We start from the raw sequence: 23864 nt of genomic DNA, 5'->3' as shown, positions 1-23864 counted from the left end.
GAAGTCTAGGGCAGGAGGTGGGAAATGAAGACATTCTTTTCATAGGCATTTTTGGGTGGGAGTTGGAAACATTTTCAACATTTAGGAAATTAGCAGTAAGAGGTTATTGACGAGTCAATATTCCTTAAATCCTTTTGTTGGGAACAAGCAAAAGAAACTTACTCTAAGTGCCATCATTTTATTTTCAGACTCCATGTAATCATAGGGAGAAGCTAAATTCAAGGCCCTTGGCCCAAGTGAAGCTGAGGTCTTCTCAACAGCTGAAGTGCTTCTTTAAACAGGAAACAGTTGTCTAAGCCCAGACATCTCAAAGACTTCTTTTCTTGCTGGCAGGGTCAAAGTAAGTTCATGTTCCAAGGCCCAGGAAACTGCTCCTAACTCCACTGTTGAAAAGTTTCTTGCTCAACCCCTAATGTCAAATATGATTGGGCAATGCTACAGCCCACCCCACTGCCCTCACTTTATGATTTCATCCTTTAAACATGCTGTGAAATGTCCCATTAGAGTGATATAGTTCAAGGTTCTGGATTCTGTTTTGCAGCCCTGGTTCATCGGTAGCAGCTTAATTGCAATAATTTTTGTCAACCTCATTGGCCTGGTATTTGAGTTATATTGAATTTAAACGGACCCACAACCCTTTGAGGAAGAAGAAAATACTCCGTGGATCCTCCGCTCTTCTTAATTTGGAGGTGAGGCAGGGGTGACAGGGGGGACTAAGAGTCCTAGGGCTTCCTCCAACAGCCCGAAGACTAGAGCTCCGGGAGCCTGGAGAGTAAGTTCTGTGTGTGTGTGTATGTGTGTGTGTATGTGTGTGTGTGTGTGTGTGTGTATGTGTGTGTGTGTGTGTGTGTGTGTGTGTGTGTGTATGTGTGTGTGTGTATGTGTGTGTGTGTATGTGTGTGTGTATGTGTGTGTGTGTGTATGTGTGTGTGTGTGTATGTGTGTGTGTGTATGTGTGTGTGTGTATGTGTGTGTGTGTATGTGTGTGTGTGTGTGTGTATGTATGTGTGTGTGTGTATGTGTGTGTGTGTGTGTATGTGTGTGTGTGTGTATGTGTGTGTGTGTGTGTATGTGTGTGTGTGTATGTGTGTGTGTGTATGTGTGTGTGTGTATGTGTGTGTGTGTGTGTATGTGTGTGTGTGTGTGTGTGTATGTGTGTGTGTGTGTGTATGTATGTGTGTGTGTATGTGTGTGTGTGTATGTGTGTGTGTGTGTATGTGTGTGTGTGTGTGTGTGTGTGTGTGTGTGTTAGGGGTAGGGAGTGGTTGGTAAAATGGGAATAAATCTAAAAGAATCATCATGACCCAGATGTAGGAGACTGTGGAGAAGAAGGCTGAACACTCCGCTCTGGAAATATATGTATCATCTTTTGTTGGTAATCACATGATACAGGAAAAAGGGGAATCTACACATTTTTTTCCCAAGACAGCTAGATTTGATATTTTTTTTAACATTTTTTGATGTTTTTACAAGGGTTTCAGCGATCGCCTTAATTAGCTATTATAGGAATCAAATCAATTCATATGAATACAAATTCCACATTCAAATTTTCTCATATTTAAAACTTGATTTGTGAAAATTGATCTACTATATTTATAGGTAAACAAGTCAGATTCATAAAATACAAAATATCTCAAATATATTAAATTATGTTGTCCAAATAATTTTTTTATAAATTGAACAACTTTATTTTAAAAAACAAAGATAAATGTACAGATTTTTAGCATTTTTGCATAAAAGTATACGAATACATTTTTGTCAGTACTTGATTTTTTTTAAAGGTTTGATAGTATGCATTAAAATCTTACTAGTTACAATGAGCATAAAGTACATGTAAAACAAGATGTAATCTGGAAATGGTCAAAGTTTCTTTGGTGTGTAAAGATTAAGCATACTGGTTTTTCTTTTTCTTTTTTTTTTTGGCCTTTTTTTTTTTTTTTTTTTGAACTTCATATCGTCTGTGAGTTGTTTCTGGGGTGTTCAGAGCTTTCTGGGGTAGTATCCAATTATCAGTGACTGCATATTATGTCTGTTCTTTTGTGACTGGGTTATCTCACTCAGAATGATATTCTCTAGATGCATCCATTTTCTTAAGAATTTCATGAAGTCATTGTTTCCGATAGCTGAGTAGTACTCAATTGTGTAAATGTACCACAAGTTTTGTATTCATTCATCTAGTGAAGGACATCTGGGTTCTTTCCAGCTTCTGGCTATTATAAATAGAGCTGCAATGAACATTGTGGTACATGTATCTTTGTTGTATGTTGGAGCTTCTCTGGGGTATATGCCCAGAAGTGGAATAACTGGGTCTTCAGGTAGTACTATGTCCAATTTTCTGAGGTATCGCCAGACTGAATTCCAGAGTGGTTGTATCAGTTTACAACCCCACCAACAGTGAAGAAATGTTCCTCTTTCTCCACATCCTTGCCAGCATCTGCTGTCATCTGAATTTTTGATCTTAGCCATTCTGGTTGGTGTGAGGTGGAATCTCAGGGTTGTTTTGATTTGCATTTCCCTGATGGCTAATGATATCAAGCATTTCCTTAGATGCTTCTCAGCCATTCAGTATTCCTCAATTGAGAACTTTTTGTTTAGCTCTATACCCCATTTTTTAATAGGGTTGTTTGATTCTCTGGTATCTAACTTCTTGAGTTCTTTGTATACCTTGGATATTAGGCCCCTATCAGATGTGGGGTTGGTAAAGATCTTTTCCCAATCTGTTGGCTGCCATTTTGTTTTCTTGACAGTGTCCTTAGCCTTACAGAAACTTTGCAATCTCATTAAGTCCCATTTGTCGATATTTGACCTCAGAGCACGAGCCATTGGTGTTCTGTTCAGGAAATTTTCTCCTGTGCCTATGTGTTCTAAGGTTTTCCCTACTTTCTCTTCTAATAATTTCAGTGTACCTGGTTTAATGTGGAGATCTTTGATCCACTTGAGCTTTGTACAAGGAGATAAGAAAGGGTCTATTTTCATTCTTCTGCATGCTGAGTGCCAGTTGGACCAACACCATTTGTTGAACAGGCTGTCCTTTTTCCATTGACTGTTTACAGCTCCTTTGTCAAAAATCAAGTGACCATATATGTGAGGGCTCATTTCTGGATCTTCTATTCTATTCCATTGATCCACGTGCCTATCTCTGTACCAGTACCATGCAGTTTTTAGCACAATTGCCTTGTAATAATATACTTTGAGGTCAGGAATAGTGGTTCCCACAGATGTTTACTTGTTGTTGAGGATGGATTTCACTATTCCAGGTCTTTTGTTATTCCAGATGAAATTGCACATTGCTCTTTCAAACTCTATGAAGAATTGGGTTGGAATTTTGATGGGGATTGCATTGAATCTGTAGATTGCTTTTGGTAAGATGGCCATTTTTACAATGTTGATCCTTCCTATCTCCACCTGGGGATTCATCCCATATGCAGTCTCCAAACCCATTACTATTGCTGAAGCCACAACGTGCTTGCTAAGAAGAGCCTGATGTGGATGTGTCCTGAGAGGCTATACCAGATCCTTACTGATACAGATGAGGATGCCTGTAGCTAACCATCAGACAAAGCTCAGGGACCCCAACAAAAGAGTTAGAGAAGGGACTGAGGGAGCTGAAGGGGTTGCAACTCCATAGGAAGAACAACAATTTTAACACACCAGGCCCCCTAGAACTTCCCGGCACTAAACCACCAATCAATGAATATACATGGAGGAACCCTTGGCTTCAGCCACATGTGTACCAAAGAATGGCCTTGTCAGGCATCTATGGGGGAATAGGACCTTGGTCCTCTGAAAGCTTGGTGCCCCAGTATGGTGTAATGCCAGGGTGGTGAGGTGGGAATGGATGGGTCAGAGAGAGAGCATCTTCATAGAAGCAGAGGGAAGATAAGAAAGGACCAGGAAAGGAGATAACATTTAAAATGTAAATACTTAAAAAAAAAAAAACAATGTTGATCCTTGCAATCCATGAACATAAGAGATCTTTCCATTTTCTGAGATCTTCTTTGATTTCCTTCTTTAGAGATTTGAAGTTCATACAGGTCCTTCACTTGCTTAGTTAGAGTCACACCAATGTATTTCATATTGTTTCTGACTATTGTGAAGGGTATTTTTTCCCTAATTTCTTTCTCCACATGTTTGTCCTTTGAGTAGAGAAAGGCTACTGATTTGTTTGAGTTAATTTTATATCCAGCCACTTTGCTGAACTTGTTTATCAGCTGTAAAAGTTTTCTGGTGGAATTTTTGGGGTCACTTAAGTACACTATCATGTCATCTGCAAACAGTGATGTTTTTACGTCTTCCTTTCCAATTTGTATCCCTTTGATTTCCTTTTGCTGTCTAATTGCTCTGGCCAGGACTTCCAATACAATGTTGAATAGGTAGGGGGAGAGTGGGCAGCCTTGTCAAGTCCCTGATTTAGTGGGATTGTTTCAAGTTTCTCACCATTAAGTTTGATGTTGGCTGTTGGTTTGCTGTATATTGCTTTTATTATGTTTAGGTATGGGCCCTGGATTCCTGTTCTTTCCAAGACTTTCAACATGAAGGGGTGTTGAATTTTGTCAAATGCTTTCTCAGCATCTAAGATGACCATGGTTTTTTTCTTTGAATTTGTTTATATGGTGGATTACGTTGATGGATTTCCATATATTAAAGAATCCCTGCATCCCAGGGATGAAGCCTACTTGATCATGGTGAATGATCATTTTGATGTGTTCATGGATTCGGTTCACAAGGATTTTGTTGAGTATTTTTGCATCAATGTTCATAAGTGAGATTGGTGTGAAGTTCTCTTTCCTTGTAGGGTCTTTGTGTGGTTTAGGAACGAGGGTTATTGTGGCCTCGAAATATGAGTTAGGTAGTGTTCCATCTGATTCTATTTTGTGGAAGAGTTTGGAGAGTATTGGTATTAGGTCATCAATAAATGCCTGATAGAATTCTGCACTGAACCCATCTGGACCTTGGCTTTTTTTTGGTTGAGAGGTTTTGATGACTGCTTCTATTTCTTTAGATGTTATGGGATTATGTAGATGGTTTACCTGGTCCTGGTTTAACTTTAGTATCTGGTATCTGTCTAGGAATTCATCCATTTCCTCCAGATTTTCCAGCTTTGTTGAGTATAGGCTTTTGTAGTAGGATCCGATGACTTCTTGAATTTCCTCAGTTTCAGTTATTATGTCTTTACTTTCCTTTTTTATTTTGTCAATTTGTATACTCTCTCTTTGCCCTCTACTTAGTCTGGTTAAGGATTTATCAATCTTGTTAATTTTCTCAAAGAACCAGGTCTTGGTTTTGTAGATTCTTTGAATGGTTCTTTTTGTTTCTATTTGGTCAATTTCTGCTCTGAGTTTGATTATTTCTTGCCATCTACTCCTCTTGGGTATATCTGCTTCCTTTTGTTCTAGAGCTTTCAACTGTGCTGTCAGGATGCTAGTGTATGCTCTCTCCAGTTTCTTTTTGGAGGCACTCAGAGCTATGCGTTTTCCTCTCAGTACTGCTTTCATTGCATCCCATAGGTTTGGGTATGTTGTGTTTTCGTTTTCATTAAATTCTAGAAAATTCTTAATTTTTTTCTTTATTTCTTCTTTGACCATGGTATCGTTTAATAGAGCATTGTTTAGTTTCCATGTGTATATGGGCTTTCTGTTGTCTTTGTTGTTATTAAAGACCAGCCTTAGACCATGGTGATCTGATAGGATGCATGGGAGTATTTCAATCTTCTTATATCTATTGAGGCTTGTTTTGTGATAGATTATATGGTCAATTTTGGAGAAGGTGCCGTGAGGTGCTTAGAAGAAGGTGTATTCTTTAGTTTTGGGATTATATGTTCTGTAGATGTCTATTAATTCCAATTGGTTCATAAACTCTGCTAGTTTTACTGTGTCCTTGTTCAGTTTCTGTTTTCATGATCTGTACATTGATGAGAGTGGGGTGTTAATGTCTCCCACTATTATTGTGTGGGGTGCAATGTATTTTTTGAGCTTTAGTAGGGTTTCTTTTATGAATATGGGTGCTCTTGTGTTTGGAGCATATATGTTAAGGATTGAGAGTTCCTACAGATACATTTTCCTTGTAATGAGTAAAAAGCGTCCTTCCTTATCTTTTTTAATATCTTTTGGCTGAAAATCTACTTTATTCGATATTAGAATGGGTACTCCAGCTTCTTTCTTGGGGCCATATGCTTGGAAGGTTTTTCCCTAAACTTATACTCTGAGATTGTTTCTGTCTTTGTCTCTGAGACGAGTTTCCTGTATGTGGCAAAATGTTGGATTCTGTTTATCTATCCAGTCTGATAGCGTATGTCTTTTTATTGGGGAATTGAGTCCATTTATGTTAACAGATATTAAGGAATAGTGGTTGCTGTTTCCTGGTATTTTTGCTTTTAGAGGTAGAATCGTGCCTGTGTGTCTTTCTTCTTTTGGTTTTCTAGCTTAGATATTCTTGTTTTTACTAGGATGTAGTTTCCCTCCTTGTATTGGGTTTTCCACCTCTAATTCATTGTAGTGCTGGGTTTGTGGTCAGATACTGTGTAAATATAGTTTTGTCCTGGAATATCTTGGTCTCTCCATCTATGGTGATTGAGAGTTTTGCTGGGTATAGCAGCTTGGGCTGACACTTGTGTTCTCTTAGGGTCTGCATGATGTCTGTCCAGGATCTTCTAGCTTTCATAGTCTCTGTTGAGAAGTTGGGTGTGATTCTGATTGGTCTTCTTTTATATGTTACATGACCTTTTTCCCTTACTGCTTTTAGTATTCTTTCTTTGCATTGGGCACTTGGCATTTTGACTATTATATGTTGGGAGGAATTTCTTTTCTGGTCCACTCTATTTGGAGTTCTGTAGGCTTCTTTTATGCTCATGGTCATCTCATTCTTAAGGGTAGGGAAGTTTTCTTCTATGATTTTGTTGAAGATATTTACTGTGCCTCTTAGTTGATATTCTTCACCCTCTTCTATTCCTATTATCCTTAGGTTTGGTCTTCTCATTGTGTCCTGGATCCCCTGGACATTTTGGGTTAGGAGCTTTTTGGCTTTTGCATCTTCTCTGACTGTTTTGTCTATGTTTTCAATGTTGTCTTCAGCCCCCGAGATTCTCTCTTCCATCTCTTGTAGTCTGTTGGAGATGCTTGCATCTGTGACTCCTGATTTTTTTTTTTTTTTTTTTTTTTTTTTTTAGGTTTTCTACCTCCAGGGTTGTCTCTTTTAGTGTTTTTTTTTTATTGTTTCCATTTCCATTTTAAATTCCTTCATCTCTTTGGTTCTGTTTTCCTCTAGTTCTTTGATTTCTTTGAGTGTTTTTCTTGTTTCCTCTTTAATAGCTTCTATTTCTTTATGCTTTTCCTCCTGTTCTTGTTTAAGGATCTCTATCATCATCTTGAGGTATGATTTTGGGTCTGAGTCTTCTTTTTCTGGAGTGTTTGGCATTCCGCTGTTTGCTGTGATGGGAGAGCTGGGTCCTAGTGTTGCTAGGTTGTCTTGGTTTCCTTGGGTAAGTTTTTTTGCTTTCTTTTTGCCATCTTGTTGTCTGTGATTATACATGGTCTTGTTGTCAGTGATTGATTCCCGTCTCTCCCGTATACCTGGCCTGTGTCCCTGGATCTCTGCTGTTCCCAGTGGCAGATGGCCTGAGCATTTGTTCTGCACGCAAGGGCCTTCTGGGTGGAAACAGAATCCCTATGGCAGAGTTCCTGCTCCCCTGAACCAACTGGGGGGAGGGCACTTTCTGGGCGCTCAGCCCAGACCTCTCTGCACCTCGGCTACTCGCAGTGCAGTCTCACATGCCTATGTCCGTGGATCCTTGCTGTTCCTCGTGCTGTCCAAATAATATTAAAGGATGTACAATATATTTAATGCAGTCAATGCTTTTAATTTTCAAAAATTATTTTAAGCACTATACTTGAGTCAGCACTTGGTTTTAAAAATTGTTAACTTTTAGTAATAGCCTTAGCACAGAGCATATCTTAAAAGAAATCAAAGAGAAAAGACAGTAGGGTTATGTTTATAGAAAATCCAGAAGAATGTAAAGGTAAATTGTTTTAAAAGCTGGAAAGAGAGACAGAGGATCCCTGGGCTCCATCTTACTTCACTCATATTCCAAGTAGGACCAACCTGGCCTTAGGAGTGAACCACAGGTCCCAGCGGAGACTTTGTCTCAAAAACAAAGTGAACAGCTTCTAAAGAATGACCCCTGAGTGTAATCTCTAACCTCCAAGTACATGGGCACACAAGGACACCCACACAAACACGAACACACATCAATGCATACATGCACAGGCACATACATTCACACATAAACACACATATGCACACACAAAAGCACACATACATGCACAGGCATACACACACATGCACACACGCACATACAAGCACATTTTTTTATTTACCAGGTTTCACGGATCCAATTGAATTTATATACTTCATTAATAAATATCTAACATTTTCTCATTATTTACTCCTGACTGATCTGAAACTTGCTATGTAAACCAGGTATCCTGAAACTCACAGAGATCCACCTGCCCCTGCCTCTAGAATACTCAGATTAACGGCTTACACACTATACTTCTCTACTTGAAGACTCTTAGAGAAAAAGAAAAATTATCAAAAAGCAATAAAATTACAGCTTCACATTAATAAGTCTAACAAAATGTGAATAAATAACTCAGTGAAAATGGTATGAAATTATTGAAATGTGATGATACAATGAAACTGCAATGCTTCTATTAATAAAGTGAATAAAATAGATAAATGTTATAATAGGGAATATGAAATTTCTTGAGATATATTAAAGAACAGAATAAAACTAGATATTTATATCATGATCACAATCTCAGTATCGATAGTATCAATGAGTCAGTTCTGAGCCAATCAAAGGTTCCAGGGCAAAATCAAATAAATGCTTAAACTCACTGGGAATTTATAAGGTGGTTGTAAATTTTATTTAACAAATCACTGTGTCTAAATAAAGTTACTCTTAAACAGAAGGAGCTATGGGGAAGTTTCTATTCTATATAAGGTTGACTTTGGACAACTATAAACAGAGTAGATAAATTAAATACACTAGACTGAAGTAATGGTTCAGCCAGAAAATTATGTGCTTTGAAATTATTAAGATCTGAGTTTGACCCTAGAGCCCACATTTTAAAAGCTGGGTGAGGTAACTCATGCAGTTGTAAATTTAGTGTTGGGGAAGCAGAGGCAGGTGAATCTGTGGTTACCTAACCTACTTGGCAGGCTCCAGACTCTTGAGAGATCGAGTCAGAGAAAAAAATAAAAAAGATAAACACAAACCCAAACAGGAAAATGGACAGTACCTGTAAAACACCAAAGGCTGTCTGTCCTCTGGATCCCACACACCCACACATGGGCATGTGCACACAGTGTATACAATGAGATTAAGTGAACTCCTGAAAGAGAATACATATTGTTACAGAGAAAATAGTTATACTTTCTTTGGTTTCATTGTATCAGTTCTCAAGTCAGAAAAGTAAAACCAGCAAGGCCAACACCAACTAAGCAAATTCATATTGGCTCCTGTTCTAAGGTTCACAGTGAGTTACTGAGAATGCTATAAGACTGAGGCAGAGGCCAGAGAAGGTAAAGGGGACAGTTTGCTTGGAAGGATGCTGTTCAATTCCTTATAATGAAAGAATTAGATAATGTCTTGAAAACAGTGACTGTTGGGTGCTTTAGCACCCAGGAGACTAAGCCATAAATGAGGGTGAATTTGGGGTTAGCCTGGGCTCTGTGGTGAATCTGAGGCTACTTTGAGCTCTATAATGTATGCGCGACTGAACTGAAGGATCAGGAAGCACTACGGGTTATAAAGATTTGGAATTCTTAATTCCCGAATATCAAAAATCAAAGTAGCTACAGTCAACATGGCTATGGTATTTTATTACCTACTTACTTTTAATTTTGCTTCAATTGACAGACAATTGTGTATCGTGTGGAACACACTGAGGCTTTGGTCAGGTGCTCTGAGTTGTAATAAGGAAAGACTTCTTGTGTGAAAGGAGAGGAAGAAATCGCAAGAAATCACACTTCTACCTTTATTATTTTTATCTAAAAAAAATTTTTTTGAGGTTGGGTCTCATGTAGCCCAGACTGTCTTCTCCCTTTGCTACACAGCCAAGGATGACCTTGAACTTCAGTTTTCTGAGCGCTGGGGGTACAGGTCTGAGACATTGTGTCTGCTGATCTAGTGCTAGACATGAAAGGCAGGGAGAGCTTTGTAATGAGAACAGTATCTTACTCACTGTGACACACCTTCAGCCCCATTTCTGCCTTTATGGAACCCAGGTACTTGGAAGGAAAGGCTAACCACCAGATGGCTGACCCTTCAGTTTCTCTGGACTTGGTAGATGGAGCCTATGCTAAACCGGACCCAGACTCAAAGGTCTACTAACTAGTTGTCTCTCTATATGTAGCATTTTCTGCAATGACTAACCATGGAATGGTTACCCAAGTTTGATCCCACATAGGGTGCCTTTTCTCTCTTGGAACCACAGACCCAGTAAACAAGGGTGAACTTCAGCTGTGAAGAAAAATATTCTTGGACAAAGAGTAGGAGAAGCTGAAACAAAAGACCACAGTGTGCTTTTTGATGCATGGACTGTAATGTCCCAAATTAACCTGTAAGTGTGGGACCCTAAAGACACAGAAATGGCTGAAATCAGACTCAGAGACTTTCCAGTCATTCCAAGGCTATGAGGTCCCACCTGTGCCTGACAAATAAAAACAATGGCCCAGAGTAATTCTCAGACAAACCACAGAATATACTGACTGATAGCTACCTGGCCCTCTAGAAAGCCCTAGATAGGGTCCTGACTTAAGTCATAGTTAGCTCATGCTCTAATCACCCAATTTTGAGAAACAAAACAAGGACAAAAACCCACAGAATTTGCTGGCTGACAGCCACCAGGTCTCATGAAAAAGACCCAAACATACATCAGAAACAGCCTGACCCTGCCTGACCACCCAGTCCCCGCCCCCGCTTAGGGACTTTCCATCCTGGCCCCTTCCCCAAGGCCAAGCACAGGGCTAGATGAGGAAATGAATAACTAAGCCAAAAACAGCCCCTTGAGCGGGCTAGCCAATACCTGAACAGATCCTTTGTCCTGAGATCCACCAATGAAAATAAGCTAACTAACCCTGTTGCTGAAATCTGCCTGACGTAAAGAATAAAAGATGTGTGTTTTTTGAGTTCGGGGTTGACTCTCCCTGCGAGAATGAGCAACCCCATGTACGTGGAATTAAACCTCTTGCCATTGCAGTGATCTATCGTCTAATTGTGTTCTGTGGGTCGTGCTCCTGAGCTAAGACTCCTCGGGGTCTCACAACATTAGTCCCACCCGACCAGGAACTTTCTAGAATTCTGGGAGTTGTAGTTCTTGGAAAATAGCAAAGCCTCGTGGAAAAACTATAGGTATGTCCTTAAAAATTCCTGCAACACGTGGCTCGAGGCCATTCCAGCTGGGAGATTCCAGATAGTGGCCCTAACCAATGTGCATTTTTTGGTCAGTATTTAATATTTAATAAATCTTGGTTCAAATTTGGCCCAACACGATGGGGTTGGTTTCTCTGGGAAATTTTAGGAACAATGCAACTATAATGAGAACACCTGTTAAAAAACGAAATTTTTTATCAGAATGTATTAATGTACTCTGAAGTTCTCATTGAACTGGTCCCACTTCTCTGGGAGCTATCACCTCTCTCCTCCACACAGTACTATATAGAAATGGGACAGGAAGTGAGTTATGGTTAATCTCACATGCTACAGTGGCTGTGTTATCTTCCTATTACTCAGTCCCCAGTGATTGCGAGCACATCAGGAGAGCCTGCAGAATGAATCTCGAGCGCTCTGTGGGACTAAATGACGGCCGCCACATCCCTGTACTTGGCTTTGGAACCTTTGCCCTAGAAGAGGTAAGAAAGGTATTGGGGTTCAGAAGAAAACCCACAGGACCAACAGAAGCTGCAGATTCGAACATGTGGTTAACAACTGTAGCTTTAGGTTACGCCGTCACTTTTATTTCAAGCCGGCTTCCAGCGGGGTGTGAGAGAGAAAACTTAATGTCCATCCTCCCTGCATAATTGCTAGTCACAGAGCATGTGTGTCATGTCTTTGTGGGTTGTTTTCATGTCTTTTTTTTTTCCAGATGTGTCTATTCATGTCACTTCCCCTCTATGTCACTGATTTCTGAGTTCTTCATGAATCCCGGATAGTCATTGTTTTCCAGATAACACATTAATTATGGTGTTTTGATTTTTTTTTTTTTTTTTTTTTTTTTTTTTTGGTTTTGGTTTTGGTTTATAGTCCCCGAGCTGCAGTCCACTGTAGCCAGCTTTGCCTGAGCAGAACGTGGAGGTGGTGGGAGTGCTAGGGTCTGTGGAAACAGCTGTCTGTTTTCCCACGGTGGAAGATAAGCGGGAAGAGGAGAGGCAAAGAAAGAAGCTAGGGCAGGATTTAGTCCAAGGACACAAAGACACTCCCAGCCCCCTACTTCCTCCAAAGGATCACACCCAAACAGATTTCCATCCCCAACACACACACAATAAAATGAAATCAAGGGATTAATCTAATGATTGGATCATGATCTAATTACTTCTGTAAAAGCCAATATCTCTCGCAGTGTACATTTTCTTAGTTTGTCTTACTTTATGACCACTTTAGTCTTGGGCTGAAAACTTTTCTCAGATGCCCAACTCTCATTATTTAAGAAGAAAAGACCCAGTCAAACCTGAGAAGACACATCACCCTGAAGACAGAGATCATGCCACACAGCAGAAACATGTAGTTTGTAAATAATTCAGTCACACGGATCTTAAAATACTCCGCTTGTTGCTGTTCTAGGTCCCCAAGTCTCTGGCTATGGAAGCCACCAAGATTGCAATAGATGCTGGATTTCGCCATATTGATTCAGCTTATTGCTACCAAAACGAGGAGGAAGTAGGGCTGGCCATCCGGAGCAAGATTGCTGACGGCACTGTGAAAAGAGAAGATATATTCTACACTTCAAAGGTATTGCACATATATGGTATGTTGGTGTGCAAATGAATCAAATTGGTGTGTTGATACTTATATGATTTGATCAGTAGACAAATCAGGCATATTGATCTAGTGTTTAATTACATACTTTCAACCAGTGCTGAAAACAGGAAGCTTATGATCTCTCCTCACCAATGTTTGAATTGTAACTTTAGTGTAAAATTATTATTTTTTAGTCTTATCTGAAAGCAGTGTAATTTAACATGGACAGAGCTATGATCAGACTACAGTTTCCTAATCTCTTGGGTGACTGATATTTCTTAAGATTCTTGACGTCCAATCCAATATTTACTTTCATCGGTGTTAGAGAAGTAGAAAATTTCATAAACATTGCTAGAGTCTTGTATTGCATCTAATATATATTAAAATCTTAGGAATATTTCATTTTATTTATATGAAAGGAAATGTTAACTCTTTCCCATTGAGTGAATGAATAAAGGAATAAGATAGAAGCCTCCTTTGTAAACGCTTGTGAAATATATCTCAGAGGTTGGTTGTTACTGTTATTATATCCAATCTTTACACAAGTATTAATAATTTCCTTCCATTGTCCTACAGATTTACTAATAAGACTCAAATATATTTCAGACTTGACAATGATTTAGACAATGGAAAACTCAAAATTTGAGTAGTTTTGCTCTGCAGCCCTCAGTTTCTGATCAGTTTAACAAGTCTCAATTTTCACTCTATAACATTTGCAGCTTCCCTCCACATGTCATAGACCAGAGCTGGTCCGGCCTTGCTTGGAACAATCACTGGAAAAGCTTCAGCTGGATTATGTTGACCTCTATCTTATTCATTTCCCAGTGTCAATGAAGGTAAGCAGCCAGCATCTTCATTGTGGCCATAATTTCATTGGTGACCTAAACTTCATTTAGACCTAAGCAAATAGAAATGTAATGCATGTAACCACGAAAACCATTCAAGATGGTTCATGGGAAAAACAAGAAACCCAAATCATGCTAGGACTCTTGGCCTGCCCACAGAGAGCTGAGCACCCAGGAGCCCCAGAAGTGCTCTCCCTCCTAATCCGGGGAGAGAGAGACTGCTGGGAACTCTCGGGTGCAAGTATTGAAGACCGTCCCAGCTTCCATCTGTGCCCAGAGCTAGATCCAGCTCATCACTATAGGAACTCAACAGCCTGCCTGCAGAGAGCGGAACACCAGGAGCAATGCTCTTCCTGAGCCCACAGGCCCACAGAGAGAAAAGCTCCAGTCAGAGACATGATCAATCAGCATCACAGATAACAAGAGGGCAAGAGGCAAGCACAAGAACCTAAGCAATGGAAATCAAGACAACCTGGCAACATCAGAACCCAGCTCTCCCACCACAGCAAGTAGTAGATTTCCCAACACAACAGAAAAGCAAGATTTGGACTTAAAATCATACCTCATGATGCTGATAGAGGTTCTCAAGAAGTGCTTAAACTCCCTTAAAGAAATACAGGAGGATACAGGTGAACAAGTAGAAACCCTTAAAGAGGAAACACAAAAATCACTTAAAGAGCTATAGGAAAACACAACCAAACAGGTGAAGGAATCGAACAAAACCATTCAGGATCTAAAAACGGAAATAATCTTGACTTAGTCTTTATCCTCATTTCAAACTGTGGGCCCTTTTTATTTTTAATCTTTGTTTTTTAAGTTACTCTCTTTACTTTTTGTTTTGTTTTGTTTTGTTTTGTTTGTTTGTTTGTTTGAGATGGCTGTGTAGCCAAAGCTAACATTAAATCCAGATCCCTTTGCCCCCATATGCTGAGAATATGCACTGTCATGGTCACTGATCCACCGACATTGATAACTGCATAGAGTTAGGCAAGTGGAAGGAACAAAAAGGTGATTTAATAAATAAAGTAGTGTCTCCTGGGGAAGAGCGCTGTGCTGGCAGATTGTACATTCGTAGTCTTAAACGGGTTCCAGTTCTGCTGGCCTGCTGGCCTGGACTGCAGCTTTGGACTGTCACTGAGTGCTGGGGTGACAGTGGGCATCAGCATACCTGGCTCACACTGAATGGTTTTGAACTTTTTGTTCCAATTGGCTGGTTTTCAGTCGCTTCTTAAAATCTATGACTTTCTTCTCATTTGTAAATGTCAACAAGAATATTACCACATAACTCACAGAGAAGAAAACAGATGAAATGAATTGATATAGTGCCTGGAACATGGCCAGTACTTGGTAAATGCATGTGATTTAATATTCGTGAAACAGAATGTAACAAAACAAATTATAATTCTTGCTTCATGTCTAGCAATAATGGAAATTGCACCCATCTTGATATTGTTTAGTCAACAAAAAGATGACATTTGACTCTTGATATCTTCCCTGTGACTCAGTGCCCTTTGTATGACCCTTAACATACTGCACTTAAAAAAAAAAACAAAAGCAAAAACTTAAAATCAAACACAGGATGACAGATGTAAACCATAAACGGTGCTTTTTGAGAGACATTAGTCGAGGATAGAAAAACCTTAGTATATTGCTCATTAGGATGTTTAATCTTACGACCTGGAAAACAGACTCCTCAGTAAACACACGCAACATCTGAAAAGAATCCAAGCCCAAGGAATTCCTGGGTCATACTTTTTAGGTGAACTCGGGATCTGTCTATACTTTATCTGCCACTGAAAGGGCTGCGGATGGGACTCCTCACCCTGCAGAGTTTCTGGAAGCTTCGGACTCTGCAGCTGAATGTTGCTGCTATTGATTTTTTTCTTTTCTGACTTATCTTTGATGTTTAGAGAAAATTAATCTAAAGGGTTATTCTGATCCCAAGGTCTTATCTACTCTCGCATTTCCATGCTTTCTTTCTTCTTAGTTCATACTGAAAATAAAGCCGGCAGACCCAGCCAGTGTTCCTTTATTCACTCGCTTGCTTTCTAAACAAGGCCTCGTGTCACGTAGCTCACCAGTTGAGGGTGATCTTGAACTTCTCATCCTTCTGTCTCCGTCCCCTAAGATCTGGAATTACAGCCATGTGCCACCATACTTGATACACGCAGAGTTGGGGGATTGAATCTAAGGCCTTGTGCCTTAGATCTAATTTAATCACACACTCTACCTACCAGCTAAGCTGTATCTCCAGTTCCTCGATGGACAATATTTAGCTGCCATGTCTAACCTTTGACCTTTGACATGCTCATGGAAATTAACCCTGATGGAAATACGAATTCTGTAACCATGTCAAGACTGCGATTTCTTATTTGTCTGGGATCATAGCCATGTAATTACTGACTTTCTCAGTGGCAGACAGAGGTTTCTCCAGGGGGGAAATCGCACTGGAATTAAATGGTAATGCAGATCAAAGAGACCTAGGGAAATGTGAATCAACACATATGATAGATGTCAGGGAAGAAAAGACATCTGTCACCTTAAATATTCCTTACAACTTCATATGCAAAATCTCCCGCAAACATAAACCTAATCTATGGGAATTATGGAAGCCGATATATGTAGACTGTATGTGTTGCTATGGGGACAGTCATGAAATGGGTGAGATAGCTGCAATGGCTGTTTCTATTCTAGCCAGGCAAGGATCTCACTCCAATGGATGAAAATGGGATATTGTTATTCGACACAGTGGATCTCCGGGACACGTGGGAGGTGAGTACTTGGGACAAAGAACACAGGGGAAGTTAAGAGAGGGAAGCGTGTCTCTACTTCACATGTGAGGGTCAGACATGCATCTTTAGATCAAGAAACTCATACCTTTACTGGGGTTATTTTGCCACCGTGGGGAGGAAGGTATTATTGGAATATATTAGAGATGACTGGGAAAGCATTGGGGGAAATACTGTCCACTGTGCGCAACAGCCTCTGTGCTTCCTAAGGAGAACAAAGGCATCCTTTCTGTCATCTTCTGCCCCTCTTTCAACTGGTTTCTCTCTTCTTCATAAACAGTGCAGCTGGCTTTATTTTCCTCCCCTGACAGTGTTCTTTCTAGCAGTGTGACAGCCATCTACCATGCCTTCATAATGTACTCTTTACTACCTGCCCCTACCTCAGGCCATGGAGAAGTGTAAAGACGCAGGGCTGGCCAAGTCCATCGGGGTGTCCAACTTCAACCGCAGGCAGCTGGAGATGATCCTGAACAAGCCAGGGCTCAAGTACAAGCCTGTGTGCAACCAGGTGAGTGCTGTGTAGGGATTCTTTATCATCAATCAAAGCCAGCCAGGGGCACGGACCCTCAGGTCTGGAAGCTCGACTTTTGGGAGCCAAAATAAGACAGAGCATCAGAACCAATTCCCAACATGCCCCAGCGGTGTTTTTAGTTTGGGGGGGAAAAAACAAAAAAAGTTTTATTGATTCTTTATGAGTTTCATGTCATGCACCTCACCCCAATCTCAGTCATCTCCCTTTCCCTTCATAGCTGCCCTCACCTCCACCCAAAATAAAATTTAAAATAATAATAACAAAACAAAACAAAATCCTACTGTGGAGACTTCAGTGTGTCACCATGTATCCCCGATACACCATTTTGTCCACACATCTTTACTTGCAATTTTTCATTGCAATGAGTTGTTGATCTGGTTGGACACCTCTGGCTTCTGCTGTACCATCAATACTGGATCCCCACCCAGACTCCTCTCAGATATCCTGTTATTGCCCTGTGTCGTGAGGTCCTGCGACTTTGCAGGACCAACCCCTTCATGCACTCCAGCAGTTCACAGATCGGGTAGATGTTGAGCCTGGCCAGCTCAAAGTCCTAGATCTGAGCCTGGGTGGTAGCTGTTGGCCAGCCTACCAGCTCTCCTGTAACCACACCCCAGGTGGACAGACACCTCAGCCCTGCCAGGGCTAGCTCCCCAAACGCAAGCAGGGGGCGCTCCTGCTCTCCTAATCTCAAACCCGGTCAACCACACCTTATCCAGCAGGGCCAGCCCTGCTGTACTGCTCAGGTGAGCGCTATAGCTAAAGAGGGGCTGAGCCAACTCTTCATAGCCCGTGAGGGGTAAGACATCAACATGGTCCCAGGCAGCAGCTCAGACCAGGGACACCCACATGGCCTTTGGAGGTCATGTGAGACCCTGATACTGTATGGCCGTGGACCCAGACATGGTCCTCAGCGGCGGCAGTGCCAGGACCTCACTATGGCCTTAGGTGGCGGGACCGACTACTCACACAGGTTCTCTCCACCCTCACCTCTCCAATTCTGCCTCTTTTCGCAGTGCTTAAACCATCCCATGTCTCTCTGTCCCATCTCTCCACGGCATACCGCCACAGTTGTATCGGTTCACACTGCGGCAGGCCACACTTTGGGAGGGTTGAGCAGGTAGGCGGGCAGGACAGCAGGCAGGCAGGCAGGCAGGCGAGCGGGCAAGCCTCTGGGGGTCTTCAGTCCGCCTGCGCTGCGGCCTCTCTATTTTTACTTTTAAAAAGAGGATTATTACTGCAGTTGAGTGAGGTTTTCTGTTTGGATTTCACACAGTATAGACTTTTTAATTCAGCGTCTTTTACTTATGAACACTTCTTTTTCATAGTTATGTGGAGTTTTCTACAATCTGGTACCTTTCTATCTTGTCCACCTACAGGTAGAATGTCATCCTTATCTGAACCAGAGCAAGCTCCTGGATTACTGCAAATCCAAAGACATTGTTCTGGTTGCCTATGGTGCTCTAGGCACCCAACGAAGTAAGATCTGGTAATAAAGGTTGTAACTAAAGCTGAACCATGGTGGTCCACATCTTTAGTCCCAGCACTTGGGAAGCAGAGGCAGGGGAATCTCTGAGTTTGAGGCCAGCCTGGTCTACAGAATGAGTTCTAAGACAACCAGGGCTACACAGAGAAGCCCTGTCTCAAAAATAAAAACAAAAATGATTGTAACTAAATCATATGTAAGACATATAAAATAATTTCAGCTTTACAGTTTTGAGGGGGACTTTTTGAGGTTTATTCAACAAGCTCAAAAAGGAAGGGATATCAACATCTGAAAATATTTCAGATGATGCTCGCCTTCCTGGCTTAGGGGTCACATTTAAGAGTCCTAGGTCTAGGGTGAGCATATCTATTTGTTCTGTAAGCATCCTAACACATCAGATCTTGACCTTAAGCAGTCAATAGTCAATAGTCCTTTCTCTTCAGGATAGAGGAGAACGCTCCATATCTCTTGGAAGACCCAACCCTTCGTGCCATGGCGGAAAAGCACAAACAAACTCCAGCCCTAATTTCCCTCCGGTATCTGCTACAGCGTGGGATTGTGGCTGTCACCAAGAGTTTCAATGAGAATCGGATCAAGGAGAACATAAAGGTGAGGCGCAGGCTGTGGGCACCAGGGTCCCTGCCCAGTGTCTCTCCTGTGAAGACCTCTTGGTGAGCTCCCAGCTGAGGGTCTGTCCCTGGCATCCCCTGGCCATGTGTCCTCCTTCCTGTGCACACATGAGCATTTTCTTCTCTACCACGGCATTCTGGGTTCATGCTGTGAAGGACTAAGGTGGATTTCAGTTAGCAGTGTGCTCTGTAGCCTTATGTGAGGCAAAGTCCTGTCATCCAATCCCTGAAATAAGGGAACTGGACCGTGTGATTTCAGCCCACAGTAAAAACTCATTCTATGTGTCTTTGAGGCTCATAAAGAACAGATTTTAAACACGGTGGGTTGATCGTCTTTATTTTCCAGTGAGAAAATGTCATTGCCTGTAACAGTTGTCCAGTCAGCCAGCTTCCACACACAAGTTTAAAATGAAATGAAAGGGACAAGGCAATGCTTTTATTCCGTTTCTCCCTCTGTCTCTTTGTCAGACAGAGTCTCTCTACGCAATCCAGACTAACCTCAGACTCACTGTCTTCTGCCGTTAGCCCCCTGAGAGCTGGGGTTGTAGGTGTGCTCCACAATGTAGGATGGATACTTGGAAACTCTTTTCCTGTCTAGGTTTAAAACTGCCGCCTGGTTGCTTTCATTCTCTAGGGGCCATTGTAAATACAAAGCAGGAAAAACTCAAGCAATGGGGAGACAGATGCCATCCAGTGCTGGCTAAACTCACTTCGAGGGTTTGGTAATGAGTAAAAATCGTTTTTTGATCCTTAAAGCGTTACAAATTTAGACAGTGACATCCTTTTTATAGGCAGCTCCTGGATTTTTTTCAACAAAGTATCATTGGCATTTGAGAGCTTGCTGGTTACAAAAGAAAGTGTATTTTTCACTTTCTCATCACTCATTGGTTGGATATTTACAGCCAAGGGTATCCGTGGAAATGATTGCTATCTCATATATTTTAAAAAGTAGTCGTTAGATTCCTCTGGATCTTGCATGAAATTTGTCCTGTGATCTTTGCATATGGCAGATTTGTTTCTTCTCCAGCCTCCTTTGAGCTCTGATGTTTGTCTGTAGTATCATAATAATGGTTTTGATATATTACACGTAGTAATATATTTGCACTCAACTTTCATTTGGAATTCATTAATAATTTTATTTGATCTTAGCCCAAAGGCTGAGAAGCATCTCATTGATAATTTAAATCCTCTTTCTTGCTATTATCTTCTGGGAGCTATTAGCCCCACACCTTTCAGTCTGATTAGCTCGTGCTTTTCAGATGTAGTCACACTAAAATCTGTCTACTTGTGTGACAGGTTTTTGAGTTCCATTTGCCAGCAGAGGACATGGCAGTTATAGACAGACTGAACAAAAATTACCGATACGCTACTGTTCGTATGTAAGTAACCTTGGAAAATACATAGCTCAATTTATTTTCTGATAGTGAATTTAATATGGTTGTTAAGAGCTGCCTTGATACTGGGGGAGGGGGGCGTGTGAGATTGAGATGGGAGCTTTTGGGAACTCTGGTCCCAGACTCTTCACAGAGATCTGTTACATTAACAGGGTTCCCGCAACCCGGGTTAACCTGGGTCACCACACATGGACTTCTGTGTTTACTATACACAGACGTCACGTCAGCCAGTATTGATGACTTCAGACCAACATGTAAACCACTGTATTTGACAACTGTATGGTAGATATGCAGTTTATAGTAGCCTAATTAGAAGGGTTCGAAATTTTAAAATATTTTTGTTGTTTATATTTGTGCTGTTTTTCAAGTGTGGAGGTCTAAAAATCATGGGATAAGCTTCTTCAACATGGAAGTATATCCCATAATTCTGTCCTTTTCATTTCTAAATTACATATGGTATCTTATGTGATGGACTGTGAGTTAAAGCTTAAGGAATTATAAATCTGAGATTACCAACACTCAACTGTACACACACACACACACACACACACACGCACGCACACACACACACACAGACACACACACACACACACACACACACACACACACACACGTACATATCGCCGGATCTCAACTTATGTGTCACACCCCCTTTGGGGGTCAAATGATTCTTTCCCACGGTTGCATATCAGACATTTTCATGATGTCTCCTAACAGTAGCAAAATTATAGTTATAAAGTAACAACAAAATAATTTTATGGTTGGGGGTCACCACAACATGAAGAAAGGGTCACAGCATTAGGAAGGTTAAGAACGCTGGTCTACACACACATACATATATATTTGAGTCATATCTGCAGAAATGCTATACACAAGTCATAAGCACATTCTGTTTGTACTGAATGTTTGGGATAAGAAAGGATGAGCTACTGCTTCAGCAAACTGGTGATGCAGTTGAAGGAAGCGAAGAGGTTTGCACATTTGAATGCCCAGGTTCTATGACATTCCAAGCAGGGGGACAAACATGAAATAATTTTGTTGTGGCTAACGAGCATTTACTGTGCAGTCATTTTGTGGCGATGAGACAGATTATAGCCAGTAGATAAAAGCCTTCTATTGTGGTAACAGTCAGGAGCATCATCGTCCTATAGTCTGAGCCTTCACTATACATTTCTTTACCATTTCAGTACTTCTGCTCATCCCAATTACCCATACTCGGATGAATATTAACATGGAAGCCTTTGTTAGCACATCAACCTGGAGGGAGCAATGTGGAAGATGCTGTGGATACTGATGAACATCACCTCTGGTCAGTGTTGACATTACCTTCAACCCACACTGAGCTAGACTGAGAGGAGTGAGTTGAGCTTGGCGTTTTTGTGACACTTTGAAGACAATAAAGTCTCGGTCTATGAGGTGCATGTGACCACCACTGCTGTCTTGTATTCGTATGGTCTGTTTCCGCCTGAGCCACTGAAGTCAAGTAGTATCTGAGTGTTGACATGGAAGGGAGTGAGTAGCCAGTTTGGAAGGATTAGTGGTTGGGTGTGTTGAGTTGAGGAGAGGGCACTTGAACAATCCTCTGCTTGAGATATATGAATATGTTGATAGGTTTATCATTTAGACAAAAGAGAACTTTCCTCCCAAGAGCCAGAGTTGAAGCTAAAAACCAAATTAACTAGCAGGTGAAAACCTGCTGAATACTTATTTTGTATCTAACTTGCTTAGTTTTAAAAAAAAAAACAACTTGATTTGATATGCATTATCCTTTCAAAATTTTTTATTTTTATTTTTATTTTTATTGTGTATGATGGATGTATTCTGTGGACATGCATATAACAATGCACATGAAAGCCAGAAGACAGCTCAGCAGTGGGGTCTCGCCCCTGCTTCTATGAGTATGCCCCCCCAACCCCCACTCCCTCCCACCTCCCCGCCCTGACATTTCCCTACACTGGGGCATCGAGCCTTGTCAAGACCAAGGGCTTCTCTTCCCATTGATGCTTAACAAGGCCACCCTCTGCTACATATGCAGCTGGAACCATGGGTCCCTCCATGTGTACTCTTTGGATAGTGGTTTAGTCCCTGGAAACTCTGGTTAGTTGATATTGTTGTTCTTGTGGGGTTGTAAACCCCTTCAGCTCCTTCAGTCTTTTCTCTAACTCCTCCGTTGAAAACCCTGTTCTCAGTTCAATAGTTGGCTGTGAGCATCCGACTCTGTATTTGTTACGATCTGGCAGAGCCTCTCAGGGGACAGCTATATCAGGTTCCTGTCAGCATGTACTTCTTGGCATCAGCAATATTGTCTGGGTTTGGTGGCTGTATATGGGCTGGATCTCCAGGTGGGTCAGTCTCTGGATAGACTTTGCTTCAGTCTCTGCTTCAAATTTTGTCTCTGTATTTCCTCCTGTGAATTTTTGTTCCTTCTTCTAAGAATGACTGAAGCATCTGCACTTTGTGCAATCCCCATCAAAATCCCAACTCAATTCTTCATAGAGTTAGAAAGAGCAATTTGAAAATTTATTTGGAATAACAAAAAAAAAAAAAAAAAAAAAAAAAAAAAAAAAAAAGAACAGGATAGCTGTACTGGCTGGTTTTGTGTCACTTGACACAGGCTGGAGTTATCACAGAGAAAAGAGCCTCAGTTGGGAAAATGCCTCCATGAAATCCAGCTGTAAGGATTTTCTCAACTGGGCCCTCAAGTGGAGTGGGTCCAGCCCATTGTGGGTGGTGCCATCCCTGGGCTGGTAGACCTGGGTGGTGCCATCCCTGGGCTGGTAGACCTGGGTTCTATAAGAAAGCAGGCTGAGCAAGCCATGGGAAGCAAGCCAGTAAGTAACATCCCTCCATGGCCTCTGCATCAGCTCCTGCTTTCTGACCTGCTTGAGTTCCAGCCCCAACTTTCTCTGGTGATGAACATCGATATGGAAATGTAAGCTGAATAAACTCTTTCCTCCCCAACTTGCTTCTTGGTCATGATGTTTGTGCAGGAATAGAAACCCTGACTAAGACAATAGTAAAAACTATTCTCAAAAATAAAAGAACTTCTGGAGGAATCACTATCCCTGACCTCAAACTGTATTACAGAGCAATAGTGATTAAAAAAAAAAACTGTATGGTATTAGTACAGAAAAAGGTAGGTAGGTCAATGGAATAGAATTGAAGACCCAG

At 41.1% G+C, this 23864-nt stretch overlaps 1 protein-coding gene across 1 annotated transcript; it reads left to right on the top strand.

Annotated features, from left to right (window-relative positions):
- Positions 1 to 519: 519 nt before the first annotated feature.
- Positions 520 to 22117, top strand: LOC308433069 (prostaglandin-E(2) 9-reductase-like). Its single transcript, XM_080932929.1, has 10 exons — positions 520 to 689; positions 11795 to 11913; positions 12842 to 13009; positions 13738 to 13854; positions 16558 to 16635; positions 17038 to 17160; positions 18564 to 18673; positions 19114 to 19279; positions 20596 to 20678; positions 21881 to 22117. The coding sequence occupies exons 2-10, from the start codon at positions 11833 to 11835 to the stop codon at positions 21921 to 21923; spliced, it is 969 nt and encodes a 322-aa protein (XP_080789055.1). The 5' UTR covers positions 520 to 689; positions 11795 to 11832; the 3' UTR covers positions 21924 to 22117.
- The last annotated feature ends 1747 nt before the right edge of the window (positions 22118 to 23864 follow it).

Source organism: Micromys minutus (genome assembly GCF_963924665.1).
Source record: "Micromys minutus genome assembly, chromosome: 19".
Taxonomy (NCBI): domain Eukaryota; kingdom Metazoa; phylum Chordata; class Mammalia; order Rodentia; family Muridae; genus Micromys; species Micromys minutus.
This window is presented reverse-complemented; position numbering and strand designations above follow the sequence as displayed.

Bases quoted from the DNA above. Each gene is read 5' to 3' on its own strand.
- LOC308433069 (XM_080932929.1), top strand. From the start codon at position 11,833: ATGAATCTCGAGCGCTCTGTGGGACTAAATGACGGCCGCCACATCCCT. The intron at 11,914-12,841 runs GTAAGAAAGGTA...TTGCTGTTCTAG, and splicing joins GAACCTTTGCCCTAGAAGAG to GTCCCCAAGTCTCTGGCTAT. The intron at 16,636-17,037 runs GTGAGTACTTGG...CCCCTACCTCAG, and splicing joins ATCTCCGGGACACGTGGGAG to GCCATGGAGAAGTGTAAAGA.